Source organism: Lissotriton vulgaris, chromosome 2_1, assembly GCF_964263255.1.
Source record: "Lissotriton vulgaris chromosome 2_1, aLisVul1.2, whole genome shotgun sequence".
NCBI classification, from domain to species: domain Eukaryota; kingdom Metazoa; phylum Chordata; class Amphibia; order Caudata; family Salamandridae; genus Lissotriton; species Lissotriton vulgaris.
In genome coordinates this window covers 1,284,588,339-1,284,612,804 of record NC_141687.1, presented here as the reverse complement: position 1 = coordinate 1,284,612,804, position 24,466 = coordinate 1,284,588,339, and the positions used below count along the sequence as shown (strand labels likewise).

The 24,466-nt window shown below is 49.0% G+C and overlaps 1 protein-coding gene across 6 annotated transcripts in view; it reads right to left on the bottom strand.

The window, feature by feature from the left end:
* Positions 1-2,185: 2,185 nt before the first annotated feature.
* PCSK7 (proprotein convertase subtilisin/kexin type 7) overlaps positions 2,186-24,466 on the bottom strand; it is a 305,529-nt gene continuing 283,248 nt past the window's right edge. For all 6 annotated transcript variants that reach the window (XM_086957038.1, XM_086957041.1, XM_086957037.1 and 3 more), the window contains 3 exons: positions 15,730-15,823; positions 14,870-14,987; positions 2,186-3,955 (listed from right to left, as the gene is read on the bottom strand). In XM_086957038.1, coding sequence (XP_086813164.1) covers positions 3,566-3,955; positions 14,870-14,987; positions 15,730-15,823 — 602 coding nt within the window. In that variant the 3' untranslated portion in view covers positions 2,186-3,565. The remainder of the gene's footprint in view (positions 3,956-14,869; positions 14,988-15,729; positions 15,824-24,466) is intronic.

The window sequence follows — 24,466 nt, the reverse complement described above, 5'->3', positions numbered from 1 at the left end:
AAGGGAACTGCAGTACATGTCTCTTTGGCATCTTTATCAGGTTATAACCTAACTCTGCCACAATGACCTTCAGGAGCGAAAAAAACATTTGGTTCTTTTCCTTAAAAACCAGGGCAGGGTCTAGGAAAATTCGCGGTGGTAGGAAGAGATTTGACTCCAGCTCAAAGCCTAATTTCTAGAAAGAAGAGGGTGGAATCCTCGCAAATAACACGAGTTCAGGCCCCATCGGTGCCTGATCAGTGCAACCACTGTCTGGCAGTCAGTGCATCAAATGATCAGACAAAAGCCAGGGCTCCAAGCCTTGTCAGACCTACACCTATATCCAAGGGTCACCCTCTCAATGGAGAATCCCAGAGCTAGTCCTCCAATATCTCACCATATCCCAGGGTCAAAGGCTCAAAGGATGAGAGACAAGCTTGAACTTTAAGCTTTATCTTCCTTGCGGTATCCCCAAAGTCATCACCTCAGAAGACAAGAAAATAATCTGAACTTCAAGCGTCATCAATCTCCACCACATCACAGGATCAAATTCTGAAAGAATGTGAGAAAAGCTTGGGCTCCAATCTGTGTCAATCATCACAGCACCCTGAAGGGTCATCATCACAGAGGAGCCTCGTGCCAGTCAATCTTTAGATCAATTTTCGCCTAATGAATTTGCTTTAGTAACTGAGAGCAATAGCAGTGCTTTCATCTCTGGTTTCTAGGCTTCGGTTACAAACAAAGCTGTCTAGTTGCACTGATAATGCTGGAGTTCAGAGAAACGTCAGCATCAATGGACCTGCCGAGATGAACACAGGGACATAGAGATCACAAAGGCGCCAGTACAAAGGAACTTCAGGTTAGAGGGAGGTAAACAAAATGCAAAGGTAATCATTTCAGGAGAAGTGACAATTTTGTGGGATGAAAAGCTATAAACGACTGGGCTAAAGTTTTCAGACTGAAATAAATAAATGGAAGCTTACAACACATCAAGCATGGCAGAATTGGCAACAGGCTTCAGGTAGGTATAGGACAAGCAGGGGAGAATTAGGTGTTAGAAACCGTGACTGAACATATAATAGAGGGTGCACACTACAAAATACTAGGGATGAAGAGAGAAAATCCAGAAAAGTGGGTCTGAAAGTAAAGGACTTTGAGTCATTTGGTGATGGGGGATAACCTTACAAACACAACTCGGGCCATTCACCCTAAAGATAGAATTAAGTGGATTCTGTACAGTAACCCAACCACATTCACAACACAAAATAAGGTACAAGTGTCCAAGAAAACACATTTCACTGAAAGACCAGCTGACCAGATTTTGAAGTTTGGCAGACTGCCCCGCGCACTAGGAATTCCACCAAATCAAATGCCACTTGAGCACTGACACAAGCAAGGGCACAACAGACCACAAGACACATTCAAGACAAAACACACTGAAGCAGAACAGGTAAGCACTCTGTGAGCGCAATCACTAATCAGGGCCTGACTCAAATCCAAATACACAGCTTCTCAGAAAACAGATAACAATGAATGAATTGGAAGCAAAGAAAATAACACTGAAATGAGTAGACTTATATTATAAGGGTACACTTCTCTACCAAATCTACAAAGATGTGGAACGGGAACAAACCAGCTTGCAGCCAATACAGAAAATGCTTAGAAACAAGCACTACCAAGCCAACAAATGAATTTAGGAAGTGACAGGTGCAAGGGCAGCTCGGGAATTGGCAAATGCTTGTAACAATTAAAACACTGGACTATGGAAAAGGTGGTATTGGGATAACACTGTTATTAAGAGCACTGGGAAAACTTCACGTGTAACATACTGGCAAGATAAAGAGGTCTTCGGAAAGGCTATAGACATCCTCATTGACCCTGTAATATCATTCCTAACAAGCGGTACTTGACATCTGATGCAAAGCTTCCCGGCAGGAAGGCCAGTATTTTGGAAACTAAACAATTGATGCTATTTTTCGCAAACCAACCAGGAAAAACATTAGTTATCAGTTCTCTCTGGAAGTTATAAAACGATATGAAATTGAACCGACTACTGCCACAGAAATTTGTGAACACACGTGACTACTTCCCAATCTCACCAAAGACTCCGAAAAATTGATGGGAATAAGAAACAATATGAGATCAAATAAGAGAATTACATGAGAAGTGAAATAAATATGTTCTTCAAGAAGTCCAGGCAGACACGTTTGCAAATTAGAATCCATTTATTTATCATATATTTAAACACTTATTGTATTCACCAAGGTCCTGTCTAGGTGTCGTAGGTTTCCCCTACACCTCTGAATATCAGAGGTGGGCTTGCTCCCTTCCACTATCTATGTGTGCTCTATGCATGGGTACTGGTTCTCCCAATATTTTGATCAACTGAGGCCAACGAAAGCATGTGTCAAAGCTGGCATCCCTTACAACCCCGTGCATTAACATGCAGCACCCCCCGAACAGCTCTAACAAAGTTCTATCACTTGCTCCATAACCTATTAGTGTGCAGACAAGTTAAATCTCGCCTTGCATCAGCCCAGGTAATGTTCTCTCTCAGGGGAGATAAACTGGAGCTTCCAACTGTTGATCATTAAGGGTTCTAACACCTCCCAATTTAGAAAGGGCACTTGCGGCAAATGTGTCATACAGGCACTGCCCATCCACAGATCCAGGCGTTTCTAGGAAAATACTGCTGAGGTCTACAGAAACAAGACCTATTAAGTACCAACAACCGGAACAGTTCGCCAACTGTGCTGAGCACAATTACACATGATTAAATGTTTTTTCTTTACCCCTACCACACACCGCTCCTTGCTTCTCTGCCCTTGCTGGGTTAAGGCAGCGTTTCTTCATCAGATACAGAAGTTCTCCTTTCCCACCAAGCAGTGAAAGGCTGGGCCCGGATGGCTGTCCCGTCATGGAATGCTGGATGCCCGTAGAGGGAGCATAGTCAGTTGAAAGGTGGTTGTTCAGTTCTCACAACAATCTCAGTCATAACCACAGCAATTCCATGCAGAAATGAGGTACCATTGTAGAGAGTAGACGGAGAAGCCTTATTATCCTCGTACCACAGAGGTCATACAGATAAGGCTTTGAGCAAAGAGCCTACACTGTGTCCGCAGCAACAGGAACCAGGCTCCACCACTGAGGATATGAAAGCTGCTGCCAGTGACACCTGTGTCCTGACACAGCCATGAGCCACACTCCAAGAGAACTTCAGGGAGGGTTAACTTGTGGGGCCGTGCTGTAGTATATTCTGAGCTCCCACAGGAAGCAGCTGTATAGGTCTCCTGCACTTTTGTATAACTGATGTCCCATCTGTAGGGGACATGGAAGTTTCCTATCGAACATACCCTGTCTTTTTTGTCCAAAGGTCTCTTGCATGGCAGTGCACAGCACCGCTCTGCAACCATTGATTCTACAACACTCCATTTGAATTTTAAGAAAATGTAAGCAGCTTAATGTGGTTAGAGGAAGCTCCCAGACTGCAGGGCTCCCTGTACAGTTCTTCCTCAGATTATTGGAGAAGGAACGTCCAATACCGATTTCATCAACATTACAATTTTTGTACCCAGTGAGATCCCTGCTAGCACTCCCGGGAGCAGCTGTGTGCAATGAGTGGGGAAGAAGTTGGTATTGGCCCATTGGACCCCGAGACCTGTAAGCATGCTTCTTCACCACTTGTGCATTCCTCCTGGTTGCTGGAGCCCCCAAAGCCAGTAGAAGGTGGTGCATGCTCTGGGTTCTCATTGTGTAGATTGTCTTTGTCCATGCACAGGGGCAGAACCTCCATGTCGATGCCACTCTCCAGGTCTGTTCCGGAGTTTGCCAGGCGATAATCACCTCGACCCTTGACCCACCCACAGCCAGAACGGCGGCACGTCAGATCCAAATCCAGATTCTTCTGGGTCAAGAACACCTCCAGCATGTAGTATACAGACCAGAATATTGTGAAGCATCCAAGCAGTAACAGTGTCTAAAACGAGATAATAAAGAGTGAATAGCAGGTTGCATACTCAAAGCAATAAAATGCACAAGGCGCAAGTGTGTACCAGAGGGTATGTCATAACAAATGAGGCACAAGGCGGAAGCGTGTACTAGAGAACTAGCTAAAACAAATGAGGCACCTGGCAGAAGTGTGTACTAGAGAACTAGCTACAACAAATGAGGCACATGGCAGAAGTGTGTACTAGAGAACTAGCTACAACAAATGAGGCATTAGTGTGTAATAGAAAGTAGCTACAACAAATGAGGTACATGTCGAGCATATTTATATAAAGCACATTGAGAAGTAGAAGAGGGTCAGAGGCCTAGGCTTAACAACTCCACAGGATATATAGCCCCAAATTAACGTCACAATAAACAAAAGATATCCTGCAGTCGACAATTAACAAGACGAAAAAGAGACCGTGTAGATCCATGTACTGATCGGCCAAAAATACGCAAAATTTGTGCGGATTCCCATCACTCACCGAGCCCGGTGACATGCTTCATCATCTGGATCTCCTTTTTAGGGCTACAACTCCACCCTAATGATGGAGGAGCCCAAGGATGTTTTTTTGAGGTATAGTATCTTACAGATGTGAGCGAGTATAGTAAACAACAGGTATGGGAAATTAGTGCAGTGCAAAAAATACGTGATGTGAATTTAAAATTGAAGCAGAATCAGACTGTGATTTTATTCTTGTCTGACCCTGAACACATATTAAAAACAGTGCAGGGACGATTTTCAACAAATAATCGTCCATTAACAAGAATAGGTCGACATGTTTCAGCACCTACAGGTAAAGAAATAACCTAGTGCTTTCATCAGGACCTCTTGGATATAAAATGCTACTGCAATCAAGTGATGTGATAAAAATTAAAAGTGAAAGGATACACCGCGAGCTTGATTTCTCACAGATTCCGTTCCTCGCGCCTCTTGGACAAATCTAAAAGAAATATAAGAGGTGCATATAAACAGTTTAGGAGCACAGTCTATAATGGTCTTAAACCAATACATGTAGCGTAAAATAGCCATTGTATGTGTGCAGAAAATCTGCAAACCACTCCAATAAAGTCGTACCTCAAGAGATTGGAGGAAAAACCTCACCCCACCTGGCAACAGCTCAGGACAAAAGGAGGCACCGCTCTATAAGAGACAAAACAACCAGTCCTACTTCAGTCTGGTGTATAGGCTCTTCTACACGTTAAAAACACAACCAATGCCCACTTGCAAAGTGAGACCCTACCCTTTCCTTACCAAAAAACCTCTCATTCCTAAACCAATGGATAGACCACTTCAAATAATATGGTCATATGTCATCATGGTAAAACGATACTGTCAAACAAGTTGTTCCTTGATAGGACTTTATAGTCACCTATTTGATGGCCGAAATCCACATGTTTTGAAACAGATAGATCTGTATACTACATATGTTGTCATTGTACTGGTATATCAAAACGCCAGGATGTCCTAAAGTCTATTGGTGTAAATCTCCAAATGCTATTCGATTGTATATTCATGATTGTTGATGAATATACAATCTGGCCCATGTATATTGCCAAGCAGTGGTGCTTGCATGACAATGTCACAATGCTGTAATGTCCCTTGTTACCGAACAACCATGCCAGGCAAAACCCCTTTAAAAATATGCAAACGCGCGCTTTTCTACTCACCTAACCGTCGGTACCTCAGGCGTGCATCTCAACCGCCGGGGAGGTACCGCCCGGAGGTGTCTCTGTTGTTTATATGGAGCCTCGGATTATCACCGGGACTCCAAATTGCTTCCGCGTAAACTTGACAATCTCGCGAGACTACGATCGTAGTCACACGAGAACACATCGAGAACTACAAAACCACCCCAGACTCAAGGGATTTGTAGTTTATTCGTACATTTCTTGCGTTGGATGAACTTTAATCAACCAGTGGAAGCGACAACTAGCCATAAATACATAACAGCGGCCACTCGTAAATAATTTATATTTTACGAGGCCAAAATACACCTTGTGTTATGCATTCTGGTAAAACAAGATCGCGCAGTTAAAAAAAGCAAATGGGAGGCTAGGGAGTGTGGTCTGACACGCAATGGACAGGACATACTAGCGCTATAACACATGCTGTATTATATCGGACTGGGATCGCCACCCCTTTTGAGGGTTGGGAAACCATTAGGTTACATTCACTCCAACTTTTCTAGTATACAGCACTTGTTCGAATTAACTATGTATGACCTTTGAGTTAGTTCAAGTCTATAGGTCACACATGACTTGGTACTGAGTTAGTTCAAGTCTATAGGTCACATATGACTTGGTACTGGACTTGCAATTATCTATAAATAAGCGCTAGTAAAAGCGCAGCTAAAAGAGGACAATCCCATAGAATGTGCGTAAGCGTACCCCGATGTCCGCACCCTCGCCAGCACGGGTCTGCCTTACTATGGTCGAACTCGTGGATCCGCTCAGGCGTGTAGTACCAGTAAGTGGACACCTTGGTGAAGGTATCAGTGAGGCCCATATGGTATGCCGAGTGGCGCGCCCTATAAGAGATGTGGTCCCATTCCCTGGGGCTCAATGTTCTCCCAAGTTCTCGCTCCCATCTAGCCTTCCCGGGGTTATGAAAGTGTGTTGAGGGCAGTTATAAGAACCTATACAAATCCGAGATTAGTTTCGAGTCTGACGTACGTGACAGCAACCATCTCTCACACGGTGAGAACAATCTATCCGCCATGTCTCTCACTTGTGGCTGAAGAGCCCAATGTCGGGCCTGCATATAACGGTGCCTCTCAGTTTCGGGGAGAGAGAATTCCTGACGGAACTGCGTGAATGGGATGACCCCCTCGGGCCGTATAGATGACATAAAGCTCTGCACCCTGCTTGCCGCCAATGCGTAAAGGCTCCTTTCTCCATTCCGGGAGTAAAGGCCGGGTTGTCCACCAGCGGCGAGAGCGGCGACGGGAACGAGGTGAGGTCATACCGAAGGGAAGTAGCGTCCCAAACCCGCAAAGGCTCTCTAGTGATAAAAGAGGAGTAGAGATTCTTAGGCCGATGGGACCGGTGCAGAAACGGTATCTCCTGCAGAGGCCGACCCGCCACTGCCTGGTCCTGGAAAAGCCAATGCTTATCCGACTCCCATCTGCACCATTCTACTAAATACCTCAATTGCGTTGCTTGAAAGTATTTACGGAAGTCGGGAATGCCCAGACCTCCAGCATCAGGAGACAAAAGGGAGAGGGCCCTGCGCAACCTGGGCCTTTTCCCTTGCCAAATGAAGCGAGCCACATCTGACTGCAGCTGCGGGATCCACCCTGCTGGTGGTTGAAGCGGCAGGGCCCTGAACAGGTAGAGCACCTGCGGCAGGATCGTCATTTTAACGGCAGCAATCCTATCTAACCAGGAGAGGATGCCGCGATTCCAGCAGCCCAGTTCCTCTCTGATCTTAACTCCCAATGCCAAGTAATTAGCCGAGACCATAGCCGGCAATGTGGGCGCTATCTAAATCCCCAGATACGGTATCGCCTCCGAGGACCAAAGCAATGGGAATCTGTTCTGCAGATACGCCCTAGTGGCTGGTTCAAGGGAGATATCCAAAGCCACTGACTTCCCCATATTCATTTTAAAGCCCGAGACCGAACCGAACGCGGTCAGTTCCTCTATGCAGGCCGGCAGTGCTGTCCGGGGTGTAGCCAACGTGAAGATGACATTGTCAGCGTAGAGACTGATCGCATGAGTAAATCCACCCATCCGTATCCCTTCCACTGCCGGTTGAGTCCGCACCCTTTGGGCGAACGGCTCCATGTATAGAGCAAAGAGCAAGGTCGAGAGTGGGCAGCCTTGCCTAGTGCCTCTCTCAATGGTGAAGGCCGCGGAGGTGTATCCGTTCACTCGGACCACGGCCGATGGTTCTTTATCGCAGTTGAGGACCATGGAGCGAAACTTCTCCCCAATGCCCGCCTTCACCAACACCTGCTCCAAAAAGGGCCAGTGTACTCGGTCAAACGCCTTCTCTGCGTCAACCGCTAGCATCATTCTTTCACCAGGAATCCGGGAAGCCTTTTCCAACAGATGGACCACCCGCTTTGTATTATCAACTGTCTGCCTCCCCGGGACAAAGCCCGCCTGATCCGGGTCGATTAGACCGGGCAAGTGGGGCACCAAGCGACTTGCCAGGATCCCGGTATAGAGCTTCAAATCTACATTCAAGAGGGATATCGGTCTATAGGACCCACAATATTTAGGATCCTTCCCTGATTTGGGGATGACCGTGATGGAAGCCCTCAGGAGATCAGGCGGGATGGCACCAGGTTCCGCGAAAAAGTTGAAAAGGCAAGTGAGGTCTGGGGCTAACGACGTGCAGAATGTCTTATAAAAGAGGGCGGAGTAGCCGTCTGGACCTGGTGCCTTGCCATGTTGGAGTCTGGCAATGGCCGACACTACCTCCTCAATTCCAATATCCCTATTCAAGTGGTCCGCCTGTAGAGGCTCCAAGGATGGCAAGGTAACCGAGTCCAAATAAAAGGTCATAGCTGGTATGTCCGGTGGGTCGCCGGCGTAGAGGTTCTCATAGAACCCTCGGAACACGGCTGAGATACGGGCATCTTCCGTCGCCACACTTACCGTGGGGTCGGAGATTTCCTTCACCAGCTGGCTCTGCCTAGTGACCCGGAGTCTATTGGCCAGCAGCTTACCACAACGATCCCCCCCGGTAAAAAAGGCGTGGCGCAGCCGAAGGGCCGCGCATTCTGCCCGATCCATATCCAAGGCGGCCAGAAGTTTTCTTGCCTCTTTGAGCTGTCCTACGGTGGATCAACTCAAGCTCCCGGACTCTGTCAGTAAGCTCATCCCTCTTGACCTTTCGCTCTTTGTTTTCGGCTGCGGAGATCGACAAAAACTCCCCCCTAAGGACAGCCTTCAAAGCTGCCCATTGCGTGGCCCGGGTGGTATCGGTGTTGCCATTGTGAGCCAAATAGTCACGGAGCACCTTTTCAATACGGTCCACCACCACTTTCCTATGTAGCAGAGTATCCCGGAGGCGCCAAGTCCTCGTCGGAGAGGTGGAGGGGGGCAGGCAAAACGAAGCCTCAACCGGGGCATGGTCCGATAAGGATAGGACTTCCATGTCCACGGCAGAGACCAGTGCCTGCACTGGCGAAGTGACCAAAAGATGATCAAGCCTCGCGTAGGTTTTGTGCGCGTGTGAATAGTACGAGTAGTCCCTATCCGTGGGGTGCATATGACGCCAGAGGTCCAGAAGGTCAACCTCCGCAAGCCTTGCCTTACAACCGGCTGAGAATTCCCCGACCTGCAGGGAGCGCTGCGCTGATCTATCTACAACAGAATCGAAGACCATATTAAGATCTCCCCCGAGGATAATATGTCTGTCTGGCGAGGCAGTGATCTCCTCCACCGCGGACTGTAAGAAACGTTCCTGCTTGTCGCTGGGACTATAAAGGGAGCCAATCGTAAAAGTAAATCCCCCCACTCTGAACCTGTGTGCCAGCAACCTCCCCTTTACTTCAGTGAACTTGTGGATGTGTTCCCCTCTAAAGTGTCGGGCCACCAGAATCGCCACCCCAGCTGTCTTGGTGGCGCCAGAGGAAAAGAACTGTGTCGGAAATTTATGAGAGCGCAGCCTGTGTGTATCCTGTGGTAACAGGTGTGTTTCTTGAAGGAGGCATATGTCCGCTTGGGTATTTTCCAACAGGGAGAGTACTGCCCGTCGCTTGACGGGGTTGTTCAGACCCCGGACATTCAAGGTCACGACTTTAAAGGTGTAAGGAGGCATAATGGAAGGTGTATGTGAAGGCGTGGGCATCCTGTGTGGAGGTCATGGCAGGTATGTGTGCCCCCCCCCCCCCAGCTCAAGTAACAGAACGATTGGCCAAAAACAACAAGTAAAGCCACCTCTCCCTACGCTAGGTAACCCGCCACCAGCTACGAACCCCAATGTGTCCGTGGCTTTCCTCACACCCCGGCCAGCCCCCCTCTCCATCTCCGCACACGTTCCCCATGCCACTCTGGTCAAAACAAGGTGGAGAAAGACAGTTAAAGCAATAGATGCCTGCGTCGTGCACTGGACAACCCCTTCCCCCCCCACACCCAACTCCCGCCTCCCCTCCCAATTCCCCCACACCCCAACAAGACCCCCCCACCCCTCAAACCCCGTCCCCGCCCCCCAAAAACTGAGTCGAAGGAACCATTGTCCAAGCCCGGCCCAAAACAGGCAAGTCTATGGAAAGTCACAGAAGTGGACGTCCAGCCACCGCGCAACCCCTGCTCCCCCCCCCCACTCTCCCAGGCCCCCAAACCTGCAGTTCCAAGAAAGCGATGTCGATCTCCCCCCGGAGAACTTCTTGGGCGGTCAATGCAACCTCACCAGTCGCAGTTTCTCTAGCGACTCCTCTCACAGCACTATCCATTTCAGCCCGGATAGTAGGCGAGTAAGGTCTCGCTGAAGAAGTCGAAAGCCTGCGGCCAGGGACTGATTGCCAGCCATCTCTGGTGACGCGACGGCGGCGTGGAGTGGGTGCGTCCTCGTCGGTCGCTGTGATGCCCAGTACCACACAGGTGTCTTGGAGAGAGCGCAGCTGGTGCAACGTTCCGTTCCAGCGGAAGATGATGCGGAAAGGGTGACCCCAAGAGTACTGAGTGCCATGTTCCCGCAAGAAGTCGGTCGCAATTTTAAAGGACTTGCGTTTCTGTAGGGTGACCACCGATAGATCTTGAAAGAGGGTCACCCTACGGCCCCTGAACTCCAACGATGGCTTGGTGCGAGCCACCCGGAGAATTCTTTCTTTCAGGGGGTAATCCGGCAGGTAGGCCAGAAGGTCGGGAGGGGGCGCCGGGGATCTACTTCGCGGACCCACTCAATACCCCCTGTCGATCCTGACAAGAAAGTCAGTCGGTTCATCCAGGATGTCCCTGAACAGATCCTGCAGGTAGCCCGCCCCATCCTCCCCCTCTTCTCCGAGAGGAACACCCCGGACCCGGATGTTGTTCCTCCGGGAACGGTTCTCAAGGTCCTCCATGTGCGACTGGAGATCGATTTGTTGGTCTCGAAGTCTGATCACCTCCTGCTGAAGCTGCGCGAGTTCCTCATCTCAGGCATGACCAGGCTCCTCCACAGAGGTCACCCTCTCCCCCAGGCCATCAACCTCTCTCCGCACCTCTCTCACCTCTCCCGCCACCTCCTGCTTGAGTGTCTGGAAATCCTCTCGGAGGGAGCTGAAGAGCGACTCGAGAAAGGACCTGGTAACTGGCGGCTCCCCTCCGTTCGCACCCTGGGAGCCGCTCGACTGTCCCGGGGAGTGCTGTCCGCGATCTTGCCGTGCAGTGCCCCTGTTCAGCATTTCCGGCAGGGTGCGGTCACCTTTCCTATTCCCCTTGTTGCCGGCCATTTTGGGCAGTAGATGGAGTTTCCCAGTCACCACCAGCGACAGCAGCGCCCACTGCACCACCTAGCCACCAGCCGGCCGATCCGCCCTAGTAGGCTGAGCCTTCCGTGCGCTTACCCCGTCAGCTGCTATCTGTATTCTCCTGATCCAGGTGTCCCCCGGGGGCCCAGCGGTATGCGCCAGTCCTGGCCTCCAAGCAACAAGGGCGGGCCTAGACTCCCGGAGTGAGGCACCACTCTCCCAATGCGCCGAACTGCCCTCACGCACTCCAACCACGTCCAGGGCCACACCAAGAGCAATCACTCTTGCTCGGACCGGCCGGGAGCGAAAGCAAGACCTCGTGGTCCACGACCAGACAAGTCCCAAGGTCAGGCTGGGCCCACAGCAAACTCTCCAGTAGGCCAGGCACAGATCCCCAGTAGTTCGGGCCTACAGGCTTTCCGCCACTCCCAGGTACTGCCAAAGGTAGGGGTCGACCCCAGCCCTGCCACCAGACCCCGCTGGAAACCAATAGCACTGGGTCCACTTACTGCGGCTGCTGTGTTGTGCCAAGTCTTCCGCCAGCAGGCCACCTGGCCCTCCGCCACTCATTGAGGCGCTGCTTCCCACTTCTCCGACAGCACGAGGTCAGGGGGATGGGGTCTCGCTCCCCTGTTGTGGCCGCACACCACCGCCAATGGGCCCACGAGCCACCGGCCTCCCCAGCCACAGGGGTGCACACCGGGCACCTGCCCCTTTCCACCTCGACCTCCACGGGGCAAAGACTCCTGCCAATACGGCCCTTGTACCAGGCCTCCAGTGTCCCCAATCTAGGCGCGGTCGCCGGTCCCGGGGTAGTATCCCCAATCACAAGTGGGCCGGCGCCAGTGCACAGCGCGGGCAGCTCCCGGTCAGCTCCCTCCCGGCTCTCAGTAGGGAAGCCTGTGACCCGCAGGGATCGGCCACGTCAATGGCGCGCAGATACACAGCCGGACCCGAGACAAGTCACCTCGCTGGGCACACGCTGTCGTCTCTGTGGCCTGGGTGGGGGGGGGGGGAGGACGATTCCGCACCCCGCTCCGATCTGGGCAGGCCCCCGGGCCCTCTCCGCACCACTCAAGTCCCTCTCGCGGCCGCGACTCGGCCTCGCTCCGTTGTGGGACTCACCCACGCTGCTTCGTACACCTCCGATCCGTGCCGCAGCCAGTTGTGCCCTACCGCAGCAGCGGTCGGACTTGACCAAGGCCTCACCCCGCTCCAGGCAGTTCCGGCGGCCTCCGCGCAGCGCCCCAGGCTCGAGTAGTTTCACAGGGCGGGCCCAGCAGCACTTCCGGTCGGAGCCGTAGCCCTCGCAGATCACGGTCCGGCGTTCAGGGTTCGCCGATAGCGCCCTCCGGCTCTTAGATTTCCCTCGAAATGTGGTCTACTAGTCCCCCACCTCTTCCACCGCCGCCAGATAGCAACGGGAGGGGGTGGGGGGGGGGGGGGGGGTGGGTGGCGGAGATCGGCGATGAAGAAGCTGTTTAGGGGCCTGGGCCGGAGGAGATCGCCGAAGTCGCGTCCACCTACTCCGCCATCTTGGCCACGCCCCCCTTTGCATATTTTTAAAGGGGTTTTGCCTGGCATGGCTGTTCGGTAACAAGGGACATTACAGCATTGTGACATCGTCATGCAAGCACCACTGCTTGGCAATATACATGGGCCAGATTTTATATTCATCAACAATCATGAATATACAATCGAATAGCATTTGGAGATTTACACCAATAGACTTTAGGACATCCTGGCGTTTTGATATACCAGTACAATGACAACATATGTAGTATACAGATTTATTTGTTTCAAAACATGTGGATTTCGGCCATCAAATAGGTGACTATAAATTCCTATCAAGGAACAACTTGTTTGACAGTATCGTTTTACCATGATGACATATGACCATATTATTTGAAGTGGTCTATCCATTGGTTTAGGAATGAGAGGTTTTTTGGTAAGGAAAGGGTAGGGTCTCACTTTGCAATTGGGCATTGGTTGTGTTTTTAACGCGTAGAAGAGCCTATACACCAGACTGAAGTAGGACTGGTTGTTTTGTCTCTTTTAGAGCGGTGCCTCCTTTTGTCCTGAGCTGTTGCCAGGTGGGTTGAGGTTTTTCCTCCAATCTCTTGAGGTAAGACTTTATTGGAGTGATTTGCAGATTTTCTGCACACTTACGATGGCTATTTTACGCTACATATATTGGTTTAAGACAATTATAGACTGTGCTCCTAAACTGTTTATATGCACCTCTTATATTTCTTTTAGATTTGTCCAAGAGGCGCGAGGAACGGAATCTGTGAGAAATCAAGCTTGCAGCATATCCTTTCACTTTTTATTTTTATCACATCACTTGATTGCAGTAGCATTTTATATCCAAGAGGTCCTGATGAAAGCACTAGGTTATTTCTTTACCTGTAGGTGCTGAAACATGTCGACCTATTCTTGTTAATGGACGATTATTTGTTGAAAATCGCCAGTGCACTGTTTTTAATATTTGTTCAGGGTCAGACAAGAATAAAATCACAGTCCGATTCGGCTTCAATTTTAAATTCACATCACATATTTTTTGCACTGCACTAATTTCCCATACCTGTTGTTTACTATACTCGCTCACATCTGTAAGATACTATACCTCAAAAAAACATCCTTGGGCTCCTCCATCATTAGGGTGGAGTTGTAGCCCTAAAAAGGAGACCCAGATGATGAAGCATGTCACCAGGCTCGGTGAGTGATGGGAATTCGCACAAATTTTGCGTATTTTTGGCCTATCAGTACATGGATCTACACGGTATCTTTCTTGTCTTGTTAATTGTCGGCTGGAGCATATTTATATGACAGAATGCCTCAACCTATGTCGTGACAAAAAATTAAGTATACAAAAGTATACACCCTCAACCAGTGGCAAGCACAGGTCGAGCATGTTTATCAATAGGGCTTTCATCTACCAATTAGCAGCAAAGGGTAATATTGAATGCTGTCTCAAGAAAAGAGAGGTATGAATGGAGTGTGGGCATCCAAGCCATCTGAGAGGACAAACAGCATATGAGGGCTGAAGTGATAATCAGAGGACCTGGTTGGCACCAATTGGAGGTGCAGGGCTAACATATGTACCACAGGCTGACAGTGATCCTCCTCTGACAACTCCTTAACAAAGCAAATGAATCATATGTGGTCAAAACTGCTCATTCATCTGCCCCTGCCAAGTCAACTTGCTTATCTGCAAACAAGGCTAGAGCCGTTCTTTCTGTTCATTCTCTACCCAACACCAAGTTATTTTTCCATCTCAAAACTGCCATGACCTGACATTCTGATGTGTGCTCTTGAAGACTTGCAATGTCTTGCAATGATGTGGCATTGTAACACTGTGACCCATTAGCCTTGTCCACAGCACCTCTACGCCATACCACAAGTTCTCATCTGTCTCTTTTCTATTACAGTCATTCTAAGAGGTTCACTGTCCGAGGTGTTAATACAGTGAACAGTACAGTGAACAGATAACTCACCTTCAGGGTATTGCTTGTAATTCTGTATGTCTCTTGCTCCGAGATCTCAAGTCCCGGAGGACAAGTAAGAGAAAAGCTGTTGTCCAAATACTGACCACTCATGGCGTGCTCCACCAATCTGTCGACAAGTAGAAGATTTGCAATAAATATGGGGCGATTGTGGAAGAAAATCAGAGAGGAAGGAGGCAGCCCTAAGCCTGTGCGGGATACAAAGCAGAGATGCGAACTAATGCATGGGAAAAAGCAGAAGTGCAAAATAGGGGGTGTATGGTAAAATAAACAGTGTGTGAAGCAGAAACAGTAGATGCAGTAGCAAGATAGCAGTATCTGTGGAGAAAAAAATACAATTAGCCAGGGAGTGTGTGAAAATAGAAGAAGCTAGAGGTCAGCGGACAAAAAGAGAGAAGAACCAGGTAGGGACGAGCTAGGGAAAAACAGAGGAGAGACGAGTGCTATTTAGTCTTGTGGAGAAAGAGGTCATGGCCTGCAACTCAAAAGAGTGCTCTACTGTCTGAGTGTCCCAGTAGGTGGAATGGAAGGTCTTCTTTCTGGGGTGGATACTAGCTTTCTGTTACTACTAGAGCCAGACCACGGCAAATTTCAGAGTGAGAGTTAGAGTCCAAATTCGTGTCAGATTGCTCTACAGGTGTAAAATAGAGAATGCAGGAACAGTATTCGCCCCTCTAGGTGTGCGGGTCTAGCACAAGTGCATAAGGACTCATCTCTATATTAACAAGGAGCATGGATGTCATGTACCCACCCATATATTGATTTATGCGATGTGAGAGTGCCAAAGGAGGCACATCTTTCTCTTGGGTGGTGGTGTGGGGGGGGGGGGAGGGGAGTGCTACAACCCATACCTTTGCCTAGCTAGTACTTCATTCAAGGTCCATGAGGAGCCATAGAGTGTCAGATGCCACTGCTTCACTGTTCCTTTGGCCATCGACTTCTCCCCTGCACAAATAAAAAGCTATTACTTTAAAACACAAGTCAAGTCATGATTGAAAAACACAAGCCATGAATTAGAAACACGATCTGCAAGAAAGAAAAAACACACACCAGTCGAAAAACACAATAGCCCACAACTAAAAAGTATAACCCCTAGATCTTAAAAACATCAACCATACCATAAAATACAAAGCATGCACTAAAAACTAGAAGTATAAAAACAAGTCAATCTATACAAAATTCATGCAACAACATGAAAAAGCAAGTAGTATCTGAAAACTATAAGACAAACTAAAAAACACAAACATAACTGAAAAAACAGAAGTCTATTCATAAAGAACAGGACAAAATCTACCAAGTACAAACTAATTACTGAAGAAAATGCAATTAACAATGAAAAACAAAACAATAACTGCAATTGGCAAGCTGTAAAATACAAATATAAGAAATAAATGAAAACTGGAAGTAGTAAAGGAATAAGAAAACATAAGGCTTAACTGTGAAGGACAGGGAGTTTCTGAAATATAGGACCTCCGCTCATAGTAAAAGAGACAATTGGTAATTCGACTGCAGCCCCAAAAGGCCAGCGAGAAGGCTGTAATTACAGTCCAACACGCCAACTTACCACCCGACTGCCATCCATTTGTTGTTGTCCTAACGGGGGTACCCCCGCTTGCATCAGGCAAGCAGGAGTCTTATAACGAACTGAAAAATAAAACACTCTTTTGGCTTAAGGAAAATAGACCCTTACCTAACTTTCTGGATGGTCGGGTTATGCATGTGAGAAAGGTTAGCTGGGTAGGCACCAGGCCTAAAGATCTAAGAGGAGACTGTATTTTGGTTAATTTCAAAGACCCTAGGTTAGTTAGATTCATTTGTAATCCGGAATCTAGTGGTGGTCTCTGTAATTTTAAAATTGTGCACCTACCCCCAGCCACTGCAACCACTTCCCTCGCCAAGGCAGGCACCCACATTCAGCGGAACATAGCGCTGTTGGGAAAGGGAATCGGCTCACGGACGCCATCACTGGGAAACGAGAGGCCACGCCCACACGAGAGGCCACGCCCATTCCCCACTCTATGTAAGCGCTGATCCAGAGCGCCGGCTAGAGAATTACCTGACCTCTGAGGCGGAAGCCGGAGGTGCCCTCACACTCGTTTTTTTAAAGATTTAAAACTGTGATTTACTCTGTAATTTTAAAATTGTGCACCTACCCCCAGCCACTGCAACCACTTCCCTCGCCAAGGCAGGCACCCACATTCAGCGGAACATAGCGCTGTTGGGAAAGGGAATCGGCTCACGGACGCCATCACTGGGAAACGAGAGGCCACGCCCACCCTCTCTCCATAAATGTGTATCCCACGCAAGCGCAGCGGACGAGCGCAGCGGGAGCGCCTAAGGCAAGCCCGTCTGCGCCCGTCCGCGACCAGACGGGACCAGGGGCCACCCCCCCTGTCTATCCCGTCTTTCTTGCCAGGACTTACAGCCCCGCTGCTCTACGCCAAATAGGAAGCAGAGCCACCGCCCATTGTACCTGCACTTTTGCAGCCACATCTCTCCCTCCTCGTTGCTCCGAATGCAAACATTCCTTTCAAAACACCCTGGCAGCTCCCTCGACACAGAAATATTGCATGCTGGCTTTAAATTGTCGGTCACTGCCAAAGCATAGCATCCAAATGTCCATACTGCTAGAGGACCACAAGCCAGATGCTATGTTTCTAACAGAGACCTGGCTCTCCACCCACTCTGACCCAGACATAGTCGCAGCTCTACCCAGCGGATACCACATCGTTAGATCGGACAGACCAGTAGGAAGGGGCGGCGGTCTGGCTATTATTTACAAAAACCAGTACCGCTGTCGCATCACAGCAGAAAGTATCCCCGAGTGCGAAAGCATGGAATTTTGTATAGAGTTCAACGCCAACACCTCCTTCTCGGGCACGCTGATCTACCGTCCCCCTGATCCAACAAAACTGTTCCATAGGGTACTCCCGGAGATCATAGCAAAAAGAACTCTATCTGCGGCTAATTATATGGTCCTAGGAGACCTGAACCTCCATTTCAATTCCCCCGCTGATAATATTGCTAAGGAGCTAATAGACGACCTTGGAGCTCTTCAGCTGGCTCAGCTGGTTACAGCTCCAACCCATGAGAAGGGTAATCTGCTCGATCCTATTTTCAGCAGCTGTAGCGACCTGAATGTTGACTCTCCTATCCCCCTCCCATGGTCAGACCATTTTTTGATTCCGTTCTCTTGGGCTATCCACAAGGTCCCCCAGTAACCCCCCCGGACTACAATCAGGAGGAACTGGTCAAAACTCCAGCTGGATCCCTGGATACACAGCCTGGACTCCACCCGCCCGCCTCCCTGCTCAAACCCCAGTGTAGCAAACGAAAATTATGTCAGCTGGATCACTAACTCATTAGACACGATCCTTCCCCTCCGAAGATCCTCATCTAAGAGAATGCATAAATCCGCGCCCTGGTTCTCCAACTCCTTTAGAGAACTAAAACGCTGCTGTAGGCAACGAGAGAGAGCCTGTCGCCTAGACTTTCTCCCGGAAAAAAAGGTAGCCTACAAAGAGGCGATAAAAGCTTACAGAGACGGGATTAAGACGGCGAAAGCGACCTTTTACTCTGATAAAATCCTAGAGGCTAAATCCAAGCCCAGGGAAATTTTTCAGATAATAAAACACTGCTCAAGTGTCACTACCGCCCCCTCTCCGAGCAAAACTCAAGACCAATGCAACGAGATTGCAGACTTTTTCCACAACAAAGTCCTGAAAATATATTCCACCTTCCAAACGGGAGCCACAGCTCCGGAGACAATTGACCTACCCTCTCCCAAAATTCCCCCTTCCCCAGAACAAGCAACCCTCGAGCACTTCCCTCCCCTAGACCTCGACACCCTGGGCAAAATGGCACGCCAAGTTAAAATCGGGCTCACCGCGTGACCCAGCCCCACCAGAAGCTCTGATACAAGCACACGAAGCCACCCTGCCTGTTATTCTGGAACTTCTAAATACTTCCATAGCCTCATGCGCTGTTCCCACAGCATGGAAACAAGCCATGGTACGGGCGCTGCTGAAAAAGCCTACCCTGGACCCGGATGATTACTCCAACTATCGTCCCATTTCACTCCTCCCTTGGGCTGGCAAGGTGTTGGAAAAATACATAAATGCCCAGCTGGTCCAGTTTATTGAAAATCACTCCCTACTGGAGGTATCCCAGACAGGTTTCAGGCCGAAACATGGCACCGAAACTGCCTTACTAGCGGTCGCCGAGGAATCCCGAAGGGTCCTGGATCAGGGAGGATCAGTGGCAGTGATCCTCCTTGATCTAAGCGCCGCTTTCGATACGGTCAGCTATACCACCCTGCTGAACCGTTTCCGGGACATCGGAGTCTCAGGCGACGCTCTTAGGTGGTTCGACTCCTTCCTGTCCGATAGATCCTTCCAGATCTTCGAGGGCGACATAACATCTACAAGCAAGCCTCTTAGTTGCGGAGTACCACAGGGCTCCTCCTTAAGCCCTGTGCTATTCAATGTCTATATGAGACCACTGGCGGGGATCGTCGAACCGTACGGCATTAAAATAGTGTCGTACGCCGACGATACTCAGTTAGTTGTATCATTAACTCAAGATAACATCAGTCAACTTTATGGAGGCCTGCTGAGCTGCCTAGAAAATGTCAAGGAGTGGATGACCAGCTCCTCCCTCAAACTGAATGGAGACAAAACAGAGCTCCTGCTTCTAGGCCCAGCCTCGCCAACACCTTTTACTTCCTTGTGGCCCCAAACTCTAGGCACTCCCCCCACCCCCAAGGAAAGTGTCAAGAGCCTAGGAGTGTGGCTGGACAGGAAACTTTCCTTTGCCACCCAGGCTACCAAGCTATCCGCCACCTGCTTTGGCATCCTTAAATCTCTAAGGAAGGTCCTTCCACTTCTACCTCTAGAAGCCAGGAAAGTGGCAGTACAAGGCCTCATTCAGTCCCGCCTGGACTCAAATAACGCCCTATACGTAGGGGCCCCCGAGATGACTCTTCGGAAACTCCAGGTGGTGCAAAACTGCGCAGCACGCACCCTGCTACAGATTCCACGAGCCCAGTCAGCCAGACCTGCATTAAGAAGTCTTCACTGGCTACCAGTTAAGCACAGGGTGACATTCAAGGCACTGTGCATCGCGCACCGGGCCTTCTGGAAAACAGGACCCGCAATTAACAGCAACCTTGTCATCCCCTATTACCCAAATAGGAACCTCCGCTCCACAGAAGCCTTCCTGGCAGTGGTGCCTAGAGTGAAGAGAGCTAGATCCGGGGGCAGGCTGTTCTCACTGAACGCAGATAAACTTTGGAACACCCTCCCGCTCTCACTCCGTTCCAACCCGGACCTGCTCGCATTCCGCAAAAAGTTGAAAACCTTACTATTTGCCAAAGCCTCCGAGCTTTAATCTGCCATCCAGTACGTCTATCCAATTCTCACTTCAGCGCTTGGACGCCCTTGGGCAGCAACCGCGCTCAATAAATCTATTTCTATTCTATTCTATTTCTGGTCCCTCTGGTATTAGCACTCGTGACCTCAGCTACTCTAATCCATGTCCAATAACCCCTTGGCCAAGTGACTGGTTTTACGGGGAGGCAAGGAGAGGTGGGTATCCCCTTCACGACCCTGCTCCCTTTAGCTTGATGCATCAGAACACAGGCCCTAGTTCCCACTGGCCATGGTGGGGTTGCTGACCCGCTGGCCATAATTTGATTAGAACCTCACCTGCTTACACTAAATCAGCTACGAGTAGCGGTATGACCAGTCTTGTGGACATGGTCTCCTTTGGCCCACACGAGCCCTCTATTCTTCTTTCCCCTGGCCTTTCACACACGTCTGCTCTTGGTGGCCTAAGCTTGACTAATTCTAGTGTAGTTGTAGCGGCGGAGGCCGTAACAAAGGAACCTGGCCCTGAATCCAACTTGATTATGCCCCGACACCTAGATGAGCATGTGGCAAGGGACAATGAGCTAAAGATTGTCAGCTGGAACATAGCGGGCCTTTCCCATAACCTAGAGTCATCAGAGTGGAATACCTTTAAATAGTCCTTTGGGATATGTATCTTCCAGGAGACTTGGTGCCTGGAGCCACGTCATAAGGTCGGGTACACAACCTATTTTGTGCCCGCTACTGTTTCTCCGACAGGAAGGGGTCGCCCCTCTGGTGGCCTACTTGCTTGGGTCAGCATCTCACTGGGTTGTCAGATTAGGCATATAGATACCAGGTCTCCTGATTTACAGAGAATTGCTGTGAGAGGGCCCCATGGCGGGCGCACCCTAGAAATCTTTAACATATATGTAAGAGGCCCCAATGGGGGCTTGGCATCCCCGACTCTAGCGGCCCTCGAGGACGAACTTAGAACTTGTAGCCCTAACGGTTATCTTTTGGTTGCCGGTGACTTTAACTGCTCTTATGAGCCCCTGGCAGCAGATGATATTTTGGGTACCTTAGACGAGGACACCAGGAGAGGAATCCCACCTCTAACTGTAGCACCAATCAAGCGGTGGTCCAATCGGGTGGTGCAATTAAACGCCCTCACATCGCAATTTGGGCTAAGGGCGACTAACGGGAGTACAGTCTCTGACCCTGATGGCGCCCACACGTTCAACAGGATTGGCTACTCGTCCAGAATTGATTACATCTTGCTGGAATTTAAGCTTTGGACCTACCTGCTGGATATGGTAGTTCAACCATCTGTGGACAGTGACCATAATCCACTTATTCTATCCCTAAGCACCTTATGGAGGGCAAATAAAGCCAGTCAGGCGCCTCACATCTCGAGGTCGACAAATTTTGTCTGCCCCGCGAATTGCGGGAGACGCCTGAAATGGGCCAAGGTTGCCATCGACGAGGAGAAGGTTTTAGAAATAGGGTTAACTATGTTTGAGACCGCAAATAGGCTGCAGCTCACTAGTATGAATCCCCAGGAGAGATCATCTCTTTTTTGCCTTACCACTAAAACTTTAGGGGATCTTTTTATTATAGATAGTCGAGGTGGCAGAGCAGGCAAGCAGGGGCGTCCTAAGGGCAACCCAGGATGGTATTCTACCCCTTGCAGGAAGGCAAAAAAGGATCTAATTAACGCAGTTAAAACCAAGGAGATTGGGTCGATTGGTATTGCTAGCAAGAGGTATAGGGCCTCAATTAGTGAAGCTAGGAAGGGGTGGGAAAATCCGTTCTTGTGTGACCTGAAAGCAGCAAGTGCAGGGAGAGATTCTAGGGGTTTTTGGGACTTAGTGAGATCTAAGAATAGGCCCATTGACTCACTCATAACTTGTAATATCACCGAGGGGTCATGGTTTGAGCATTTTGCTCGCCTTTACACTATTACTGTGGAAGATGGGCCAGCCCCCCTCGAACCCTTTGAACTCTCAATGTCGGGTCCCCCTGGGTTGAGGGAGGGTATGGCATTCACTGCTAAGGAGGTGGAGAATGCCATTAAAACTCTTGTACCTAATAAAGCTGCAGGGCCGGATGGTTTACTGGGGGGATCTGCTTCGCCTCAACTTGTCGGAATGGGGGATTCTCATCGCCGCCCTGCTTAATGCAATCTACCTCGGTGCCACTCTCCCTGAATCCTGGATGGGCGCTGAGGTCGTCCCAATTTTTAAAAAAAGGGAAGCGGGACGACCCAGCTAACTATCGCCCCATAAGCTTAATTGATTCATCCCAGAAAGTTGCAGGGAAGGTGGTCCTTGGGAGGGTGCTCCAGTGGGCGGAAGAAAATAAGATTCTGTCCGACTTTCAAGCAGGATCTAGGTCCGGCATGGGGACTATCGAGCAGTCGTTCCGACTGCTGATGTTGTATTGGAAGGTGGTGGTACTGGGCAAAGGCAGTTTGTATCTTGCATTTATTGATCTGCGAACTGCCTTTGACCTAGTGCCCCGGGACCGCCTATGGAGGTTATTGTTCGATTTGGGAATGCCTCCGTATCTATTATCATTAATAACGAAGCTCCACGCTGAGAATTTTGCTCAGGTGCGGTAGGGCAATCAGGGCCAAAAGACTGCCCGGATAATAGTAAATAGAGGAGTTCGACAGGGGTGCGTCCTTGCCCCCACTCTGTTCTCATTATATGTGAACAGAGTGGTGGAGCATCTGTTAAAAAATTCTGCTGACGCACCATCCCTCGCTGAGAGGAGAGTTCCCCTTTTATTATTTGCAGACGATACCCTTCTAATTTCAAAATCCCCGGTTGGTCTTCAGATCCTTCTTGACAATTTTCAATCCTTCTGTGAGACTAGGGGGCTAAAGATCAACACAGATAAAACAAAATATTTGGTCTTGAATCCTCCTAAAAAACTTGGTCGGCCACCTGCATTAAATATGGTACCCTTGGATAGAGTCAAGGAGTTCCACTACCTTGGTATCCGCTTTTGCGATACTATGAGGTGGAATAGCCACCTCTTTAAATTGTTACTAAGTCACAAAAGGGTGGTGGGGCCCTCCTTAAGGAACAGAGGTTATTTACCCTTAAACCTATTGCCCCGGTGCTAGACATTTATATGGCAAGAGGCGTTAGTGCGGCGCTATACGGGGTGGAGCTTTGGGGAGCCCAGAATATAGATCACCTATCCTGCTCTGAAAATAAATTTCTGAAGGACTTGATGTCCCTTACCAATAGCACTCCCATCCTCCCATTGCTCTTGGATATGGGTTGTCGCCCCATCAAAGATTTGGCCCGACTAAGACCCCTCCTCCTTTGGGCTCCCATAAGGAGGGTACCTGAATTTGGTAGTTATGTAGAGGGGCTGAAGGAAATATTATCCATGTCCGGTTGGCCAAAAATAAGGTGGTTAGTGGACGTAAAAAACTTGTTAGAAGAGCTGGGCCTCGGAGAGGCCTGGCACTCTAGGTCCGCTCCTCCTAAGGTGGTTTTGAAAAGAGTGTACTGGAATTGGGTAATGAACAAGATAAATATTTACCCTAATCTATGTAAATCCTCTAGTGCTTTTTTTATGGTAAAGGACGTAGCCCATCGGAAACCCTATCTCGACATTATTTTAAAATCAAGAGATAGGGCCTTATATTTTAAATTTAGAGTAGGTGTGCTTCCTGTGGGTGAACTGACGGCACGCTGGAAGATTCCGGCCCAAACTGTCCCTTTTTGTCGCTTCTGCCCTTCCAGGATTGAGTCAGTGCCCCATTTTTTGTTCGAATGCCCTGCTTATAAAACGCCTCGAAACAAATGGTTAAAACCATTGTGTAAAGAGTTGGGTCCCAGACACTACAGTGTGGCTATGCGAATTTTAAAGTCTGACATGCGGCCCCTGTTTGTTTTTGGTATAGCGAAGTTCTTAGGCTGGGCATGGTTAAGTAGGTCAAAAAGGCTTTTGTACATTGTTTAATTTAGATCATCTGGTTTGATCGTTTTTAGATAATTTATTGCCGCTATTTTAATTGTATTATATTTGCATTTTGCCTAAATGTATTGTATGGCTATGCTTCTTACTTTTTATCATTATTGTAATATGTATGCACTGCTTTTTAAGATATTTTGCATATCGAAATAAAGCCAATTTGACTGACTGATTGACTGACTGAAATATAGGCATGCATTTGAAAAGCACAAAGCATAATTGAGCAGCAGAAACCAATAACTACACA